The following is an 8,503-nucleotide window of genomic DNA, read 5'->3' on the forward strand; positions in this document are numbered from 1 at the left end:
TTTAAGCTCATTAACAAGCAGGAGGCACTTTAATTTCACCATACACATCAGAATAATTACTGGTCATTAAGTTGTGTGAAAGAGTGTTTTTTAATAAAAGCAGCAGAAAGAAAAACGACTCAGAGTGACATCTGATACTGCGGTTCTATAGTTATACCTGAGAACATGCTGTTAAACACAAAGCTCAGCGTGTGAAAGCACAGATATTCACTTCAAGGCCGAAACAGAAGTCCACGCCCTTGCTTTCTTCTTGTTATTGATGTTTTGTGCCCCAGTGCTTTACAGGCTCTCTCTTGCTTCCTGTTGCAGCAATACTACTCTCAGCAAACTTTCAAGCAAAGAGAGTAACATACATTCTGTTATTTACCAAATATAGCTCCAGATTCCTGTTTCATTTTGGCTCTGAAAACACAGAGCCTGTCCCCCTAATGTGCAGTTAAGACCAGATATTTAAATACACTTAATGGAAAAATTCATAATCTTTTAATCTGACTGTTTTACCTTAAACATACAAACATTTTCCTGTTTTTATGTCATTAATTATTATTATTATTAGCACTAAAATGATTTTTATTTTTTAAATGCCAGAAAATGTAAGAATAGTTAAACTTTTTTCTTAATTTTAGGTAGAATTACGTTTTAAAATTGACAAATTGTTTTCCTCTTGCATGCTTCATAATAGTCGCTGGAAGTTTAGCCCATCAGTTTGGTGAAACTGGGTCAGTTTGGTGAATTACACACATTTCAGCTCTGCTCACAGATTTATTTATGAGACTGTGATAAGAATTGTGTTGTGCTCTCCTTCAAAAAAATATTGACTTTCTTACCGTAATTCACTTTCTAATTGATTTAATGCTACGGTTCAGGTTTCTTATTAAAAAAAAACATTTGCACCAAAAGCTGCAACTTCTTGGTTAATTTAGTCAGCTTTGTAAAGAAGAACGTTCATGCAAATGTCCCTTCTTAAGATTCTGCTTAAGATTTATTCCCGGAAATGCGGCAGTTCATTCTAACTTTTCATTGAAACTCCAACCTTTTACAGTTGGGATGTACCTCACAAGCTTGAAGGATTCCACCCCTTCCTCCAAACTTACATTTCTAAAACAATTACATTTTTTGTACTAGAGTGCATTTGGAGACTGTAATCTGATTTTTATGTTGTTTTACTATAAAAACTTCTTCATCTGTGTGGCCTTTCAGCCCAGTTTGATAGAGTAAACTCCATTTCATCTCCTTAGACGTCAATAAAACTACACTGCAAAAACGATCTAGAAATAAGTAAAAATTTCTTAAATTAAGTGAATTCACCCTTAATTTGAGCAGGTAAATGAGATAGATTGCCAATGGAATGAGTAATTTTACTCTTAAAATAAGATAATTAGATAATATGCACTTGAAATAAGACAATGCAATTGTGTTTTCTTATTTTAAGTGTAAATTGATCTGTTCCATTGGCAAAATGTCTCTTTTATCTCCTCAATTCAAGAATAAATGCACTTATTTTAAGAAAAAATGACTTATCTAGATTCAGATTTTTTGCAGTGTATTTCTAAGCTTCTGAATCTTCATGCTGTTGTGATATACAGTAAACACTCACAATGATTTTGTAGCTCATATAAAATAAATGTTGGGTTTAGCACTTGAACATCAGCAAGCTAATTGCTGTTAAATACTTTTTTGTACAGCTGGAAATGGGATCAGAGTTTTCTCCTTTTTTGCCATTACAGGATCCTCTCCAGAACTTTGGTTCCTGTTCAAACTCAAAGAAAGCACGATTCTGCTGCCTTGCTCAGTGGTCGCCTTTTTTCACACTCAGTCAGTTCTGGGTTCTTTGGGAGGACCGTGATGGAGCTCAAACTCTACCGACCTCCTCCAGGGGTCCGGGGTATGACCTCTCTGGACAAAGACGCCTTCACACAGACCATTACAGTTCCAGCTGTGCAGGTACCAACTGGGGTTTTGAACAAAGTGATAAAGAGTCTGAAGAAGTCCACCATCCAGCGCCCAGGTGTGCACCGAGTGGTTCAAGAAAAAGAGGAGAACAGCGGCTTTCGGTTAGTCCTTTTGGATCCCAACAAAGTGTCGTCAGCGAGTTCCTTCAGCGAGGCTGAAGCAGAGGCCCTCAGGTCGTTTGGTGTCCCTGAAGAGCTGCAACAATATGAGCTGAAGCTGACCTATGACAACCTGAAGACGGAGGAGGTGCTGGAGGCAGTGCTTCCTCAGGGTCAAGATGTGACCTCAGCATTCAGCCGGGTGGGACACATAGCCCACATGAACCTGAGGGATCATCAGCTGCCATACAAGAACCTGATAGGTAAGAGGCAGAAAGAAGCTGGCGCCTGAACACTAGGGGCTGATCTACATGTGAAGTTAAAACTACGCATGCCACAAACGGCAGACTGCCAAACTGCAAGCATTAGATTTTATTGTGACTTTTTAAATGTTTAACTGCTCAACAATAAGCTAAACAAGAAATCTTTAATGAAAGAAGCCAATTGATTTAATTGATCGCTCAATTTTCATTATCAGTTCTCAGCAACAATAACTGGATAGGAGTAGCTGTTTCTTATAAAATGCTTGTGGCGACCTTTGAGCTGCCTCTGCTGGTTGCTTATGGTTGCACAATTCTTGAATTACCAATGCAGACTGCAATCAATCCTACTGAACAATACTGTTATCTAATATTATTACTATTAATTCATACTAATATTAATCCAAATGGGAAATTTGATCTTGTAGTAACTCATCAGCTTTTTTTTCCCAGCAAGTTGTTATAGATGTTGATAGCTGTAGACAGGAAGGACCTTCTGTAGTGGTCTGTCCTGCACTAGATCTGCAGGTTCCTCATCAGTCATTTGACCGACGACACTTCATTGCTGCTAAACAATCTTCTGAAGACAATGCTTACAGTTGTTCATGATTTTCATCATTTTATAAAGATTTCTTCTTTGTAAAATTAGTCTTCATTAGTTGTAGACTTTCTGGAACAGAACAGGGCCAGCCTTCTGTCAAGGCTTCTTAAATTTGTAATTTTCTCTAATACTGTTACACCAGCAAAGAAGATATGTAGACTCTCACTGCAAACGTTGAAGGACCTAAGCTTCTTTTGCTTCTCTTGTCTGCTTCAAAGTGACAAACTTAATTACTTTTTCCTATCTTGTTGTCATTAAAGTCAACAAGATAGGAAAAAGTACCTGGGTTTGTTGCTTAAAAAAAAAAAAAAAAAAGGTGCTAAAGAAATTTTGAAAGCTGTTTAAATATAAGCGATGAGTTGGCAACAATGCATAACCGGCCTTCTTCATTTTTATACTGCTGGGCCTGTGCTGAAAGCAGCTAGATGATGACATAAAGCTTAAATTTTAGGTCAAACGTTATCTAAAACAAATGAAGCTCAAAAATTTACTCAAACTAAATCCGATTTTCCAGGAATCTCTGACTTCATGTTTACCAGTGGTGTAAAATATGAAAAAAAACCATTTCATTTAGGCTCTATTCAGAACAGAAAAGATAGGAACATGTTATTTAAGGGGGCTGCTCAGTGGTTAGCACTGCTGCCTTGCAGCAAGAAGCTTTACGGGTTCGATTCCCAGTCCGTGGTCTTTCTGTATGGAGTTTGCATATTTTCCCTGTTTATGGATGGGTTCTCTCCGGGTACTCCGGCTTCCTCCCACAGTCTTTAGGTGTAAGTGTGTGCGTGAATGGTTGTTTGTCTCTGTGTTGCCGTGCGATGGACTGGTGACGTGTCCAGGATGTAAAATGGATGGATGGATGTTATTTAAGGTGTCATGAAAATAAAAAGAACAACTTACACTAAACCGGCTTATATCCCCAATCAGAGCAATTTTTAAATGTAACAAAAACCATTCTTAGGTTTGGACAGGTCTGGATTAGAGATGCCTTGAGCAGATACTGATATTGAAAAATGAGTATTGGAATATATCGCCCTGCATCTAAAATCTTTGATATAAGCACAATGATTTAAACACTCCGCTTCTGTTTTCAATTTCAATTTTCAATTGGATCCATGCCTATTTTGTTTTACTATGTTTCTTTGCTTGATTAATATCACATGATCCAGTATTTTCTAACATGCCACACTACAAAATAAGTGTTAAAATATTTACAATTCATATTGATATCATAGCAGATTAATATCTGTATCGGTTAGAACTCAAACCTGCAAAATAAGTATCGTACCAAAAATGAAAAAGTTGTATTGGGATATCCCCATTCTTTATATTTGCAGAATTTGATCTATAACTTTAAGATTCATTCTCTGTCTTTTGTAGGTCAAGTAATTATGGATAAAAACCCTGGAGTAACCTGTGTGGTCAATAAGACCAACACCATCGACTCTACTTACAGGAACTTTAAGATGGAGGTGCTGGCTGGAGAGGAGAACATGGTCGCCAAGGTTTGTGCAGTTATAATGATTCCCACATAGAGCAATCAGTCATTGCAGTCCGAATCTTCTGACAGATGAGGGGATTCGGTGTATTTGTTTTCAAATAATTGTATTTAGTGACCATGTGGAAAAAGTAATAACCCTTTGTTAAATGATGAACTAAAGAAATTCCTGCCAGACAACCTGCAGTAAAATATATAAAACTTTTAAAGCAACACAGTTTCCTGATTAAAAATGAATATATATATATATATATATATATATATATATATATATATATATATTTCAAATGAAGTACGACGGTAAATGAATCATTTGACATTAATCAGTCTGAAGGGGGATTACTCAGTCAGCTCTAAGGCTTTGGGACTCCTGATAACCACTGGGAGAACCGTTATCCTTTAAAGCCTCATCCAGAAGGTCACAAAAAGCAAATATCAAGCCAGATCTTAAACAATGCAGGGCTGGTTTGTCTCAGTTTAAGATAGAGGTCATGATTTAAAAAATAAGAGAGCAGAACTCCATAAAAATGGCCCCCAAGGGAGAGTCTCAAGGCCAAAACCAACTTTGATTCACAAAACATTTTTTAATAATATTCAGAGGACTTACTAAAAATAAAGTACAAATTTCTTAAGATAAATGTATTTGCTCTTAATTTGAGCAAATTAAATAAGTTGATCTATAAATGAAATTAGTATGTTTTGCCTTAAAATCAGATAACTGGATATTATGCACTTGAAATAGGATAATGGAGTTTTTTCTTATATTAAATGTAAATCCACCTATTTAAATAAAAAAATGTCTTATTTACCTGCTTTATAAAATAGAAAAAACAACTAATTTCAAGCAAAGTTGATTTATATTTCATTTTCAGTAAACTATTACAGCAGTTTATAAAAAAATAGAATATTATTTCAATAAGATGATCTTTTTTTTTTAAGCTACTTATGGATCAGAACTATTTGCTTTATTAATAGAAACATGATTCTGCTCTCAGAGAATCTTAATGGAAAAGGTCCAACTATCAGTTCCCTATTTTAAACTATAACTCACTTGGGTTTTGTCACTGGGTAAGGAATGAATGTAGTGGCGTAGTTAGGACCTGGGAATAAGAAATATAAAATAAAACAGCTCTGTACAAAGGGGTTAGATAAAATTCCTTCATAGGAAAATAAATCTGCAGGTTAGAAGAAAACTTTAGATACCTGTTTGTTTAATTGTTCCTGTAGGTGAAGGAAAACGGCGTGGCTTATGAGTTTGACTTTTCTCGTGTCTACTGGAACCCTCGGCTGAGTACAGAGCACCAACGGGTGGTGCAGCTCGTTAAACGTGGCGACACAGTATTCGACGTATTTGCCGGAGTCGGACCCTTTGCCATCCCAGCTGCCCGCTCCGGCGCCAACGTTCTGGCTAACGATCTAAATCCAGAGTCCTACAGATGGCTGCAGCACAACTGCAAACTCAACAAGGTGCAGAGCAAAGTTCAAACTTTCAATCTGGATGGCAGAGACTTCATCCGGGGGCCTTTAAAGCAGGAGCTGCCTGCTCTGCTGAAGGGAGGATCTGCTGTTCACGTGGTCATGAACCTGCCTGCGTTGGCTTTGGAGTTTCTGGACGCTTTCCGGGGGCTTCTAAACCTGCCTCCCGCTGAGCAGAACCTTCCCATAGTGCACTGCTATGGCTTCTCTAAAGATGACAACCCCGAGGCGGACATGGTGGAGAGGGCTTCCCGCAGCATTGGATTCCCCCTGGAGAACAAATGCTCTGTGCATTTTGTACGTAACGTCGCACCCAACAAGGATATGATGTGTGTGAGGTTCACAGTCCCTAAAGAGGTTCTGTTCTGCAGCGATGAAGGAAAAACAGGTGAGAAACTAACCTGGTTAGACCACAGGTATGAATGTTTCCAAGCAAACCTGGAAAAAAACACATTTTAATGAGAACTTTTGTTCCCTTTGTTCACTTAATTCTTTTTATTTTATGTTTCTTTTATAAAAATTTTAAGATATTTATTTATTTTTTTAATAATGCATTAATTAGAGCTTAAAATAAGATCAATGTGGAAAAGTTAAGTAGTTTTCATATCCTTGCCTTGTAATTTATATAATGAGATTTAAACTGTCTGAATTTAAGACAATGAGTCACTGAGGATTTTTGTCTCTTCTACTTCTGACTCTCAGAAAATTAGGAAGTTAAAACTCATTAAAAAGTATTCAAACTGATAACTCAGCTTGTTGCTGGATGTCTGAGAATTTGTATTGTTTGGAGAGCGTCATAAGCGAAAAACGTCTCCTGGATAAGAGTTTAAACGTTTTCACAAAAACCGAGCAAAAGTCCAGTTGCCTCTGATTTAAGCCTGTTATGGGGTCATATTTATACCTCCAAAAAACACATTTGCGCACCATTTACCTTTCTTATGCACTGCAAAAATGATCTAGAAATAAGTAAAAATTTCTTAACTCAAGTGTATTTACCCTTAATTATAGTAGGTTAATGGGATGATGTGCCAATGGAATTATTATTTTACTCTTAAAATAAGATAATTAGATAATATGCACTTGTAATAAGACAATGCAATTGCTTTTTCTTATTTTAAATGTAAATTGTCTTGTTCCATTGGCAAAGAGACTCACTTACTTCCTCAATTCAAGAAAAAATGCACATATTTTAAGAAAAATGACTTTTTTAGATTTCAATTTTTTGCAGTGTGTTATAAAAAAATGGTTCCTTTTTGAATTTTTGCACAAATTAGTTAAAATTATTTTAGTTTTTCTTCCATTTCATGTATTTTTCTAAAGTAAATTTATTTTAAGGATTTTTTTTTCACACTTTAACCAAACTTTGTTTTGTTTTTACAGAACAGTCAGAGGAACCCGCCCCGAAGAGACCAAAGTGTGAAGATTCTCCAGATGTAACATCAGCTTGACTCAGTTTTACATTTTGTTTTAATATTTTTTCCCTCATTTTATGCCCTTAAATAGATTTTTTTTCTTCTTTCAATGGGCTTTACATTAACATATTTGATTTTTAAATAAACCCACATACTTGAAAACATGTTTTTTTTCTTTTTATTAAAAAAACAAACAAAATAGAAAACAAAATCTACATCTGCACAAATTTTCAGCAGGGGCAGGTGAACATTGACAAAACAATGATGGTTAAAGTGATGTTTGTGACGTCCAGTCAGACAGGAGGTGAAGGTTTGGTTGGACTCAGCCTTTCAGAGGGAAAAGCCCACTAAAAGCATCCTGGATGGCTCGATAACACGCCAGAGCTGAGGTGTATCCTCCAGCAGTGTCCTGGGGCATCGCTGTCCTGACATGGTTCAGATACCTGAGAAAACAGAAGGCGATACTTAGTACCAGCAGCAGACGTTTAATGAGAAGTTATTGAGAAAAACTTTTCACTGGCATCTATCTCACTGAAACATTTTCATGGATCTGTAGAGGTCACTAATAACAAATATTGGCAGCTCCATCAAACTCAGCATAGTTACGAAAAACTTACCCTCCTTCTCCAAGAACCTGAAAAGTTCCTTGATCATTCAATATGCCTCCCTAAAACCCCAAAGCGATACTCTTAAATAAAAACATGCCTGAATGTATGAACTGAAGAGCGATTTCAAATCAAGAGCCTTGAACTGGGAAGCAGTTTTAGTTACATCTACCGGTACTATGAAGAATTACATTACAACCTAATCTGCAGGGATTGCCTCTTTTTGACTTTTAGTTTTTATGTTTGATCTGAAACTTTTCTTACAAATTAAATAAATAAATAAAGAGCAGTTTCGAAATGATGTAGTTTTATTATTAAATGAAAGGGAAACAATCCAATTTATTGCAATCGTTCAACCAGATATCCTGTTTAAAGGGCATTTCCTTTCACAGTCATGTGGGTGTGATTTTCATTTTTTTTATCCTTCATAAAATTTAGAAACTGAATTCTGTGTTTAGTTTTGTTATCTTTATCAAACGGTTTAACTTAATGGAACTCTAATGTTAAATTGTGACAATTGTGAAAAAATAGGTTGGAAATCATGAAGGACTCTCGCTTTTCCAAACCAATGTATCGCTAGTTTACAGAAAATGTGAATTTAGC

General features: G+C 36.2%; 2 protein-coding genes across 3 annotated transcripts in view; one reads left to right on the forward strand and one right to left on the reverse strand.

Moving 5' to 3' along the window:
• trmt5 (tRNA methyltransferase 5) overlaps positions 1-7,353 on the forward strand; it is an 8,864-nt gene extending 1,511 nt beyond the window's left edge. Inside the window, exons 2-5 of the mRNA XM_015374246.1 lie at positions 1,728-2,314; positions 4,290-4,414; positions 5,635-6,271; positions 7,264-7,353. Of these exons, the coding sequence (XP_015229732.1) occupies positions 1,728-2,314; positions 4,290-4,414; positions 5,635-6,271; positions 7,264-7,331 (1,417 nt within the window). The 3' untranslated portion in view covers positions 7,332-7,353. The remainder of the gene's footprint in view (positions 1-1,727; positions 2,315-4,289; positions 4,415-5,634; positions 6,272-7,263) is intronic.
• A 140-nt stretch (positions 7,354-7,493) lies between these two features.
• mnat1 (MNAT CDK-activating kinase assembly factor 1) overlaps positions 7,494-8,503 on the reverse strand; it is a 57,132-nt gene continuing 56,122 nt past the window's right edge. Inside the window, exon 8 of one of the 2 annotated variants that reach the window (XM_015374233.1) lies at positions 7,494-7,738. In XM_015374233.1, coding sequence (XP_015229719.1) covers positions 7,618-7,738 — 121 coding nt within the window. In that variant the 3' untranslated portion in view covers positions 7,494-7,617. The remainder of the gene's footprint in view (positions 7,739-8,503) is intronic. The other variant, XM_015374232.1, reaches the window with a different exon arrangement.

This window comes from Cyprinodon variegatus, unplaced genomic scaffold (genome assembly GCF_000732505.1).
Source record: "Cyprinodon variegatus isolate N-32 unplaced genomic scaffold, C_variegatus-1.0 Scaffold99, whole genome shotgun sequence".
NCBI lineage: Eukaryota > Metazoa > Chordata > Actinopteri > Cyprinodontiformes > Cyprinodontidae > Cyprinodon > Cyprinodon variegatus.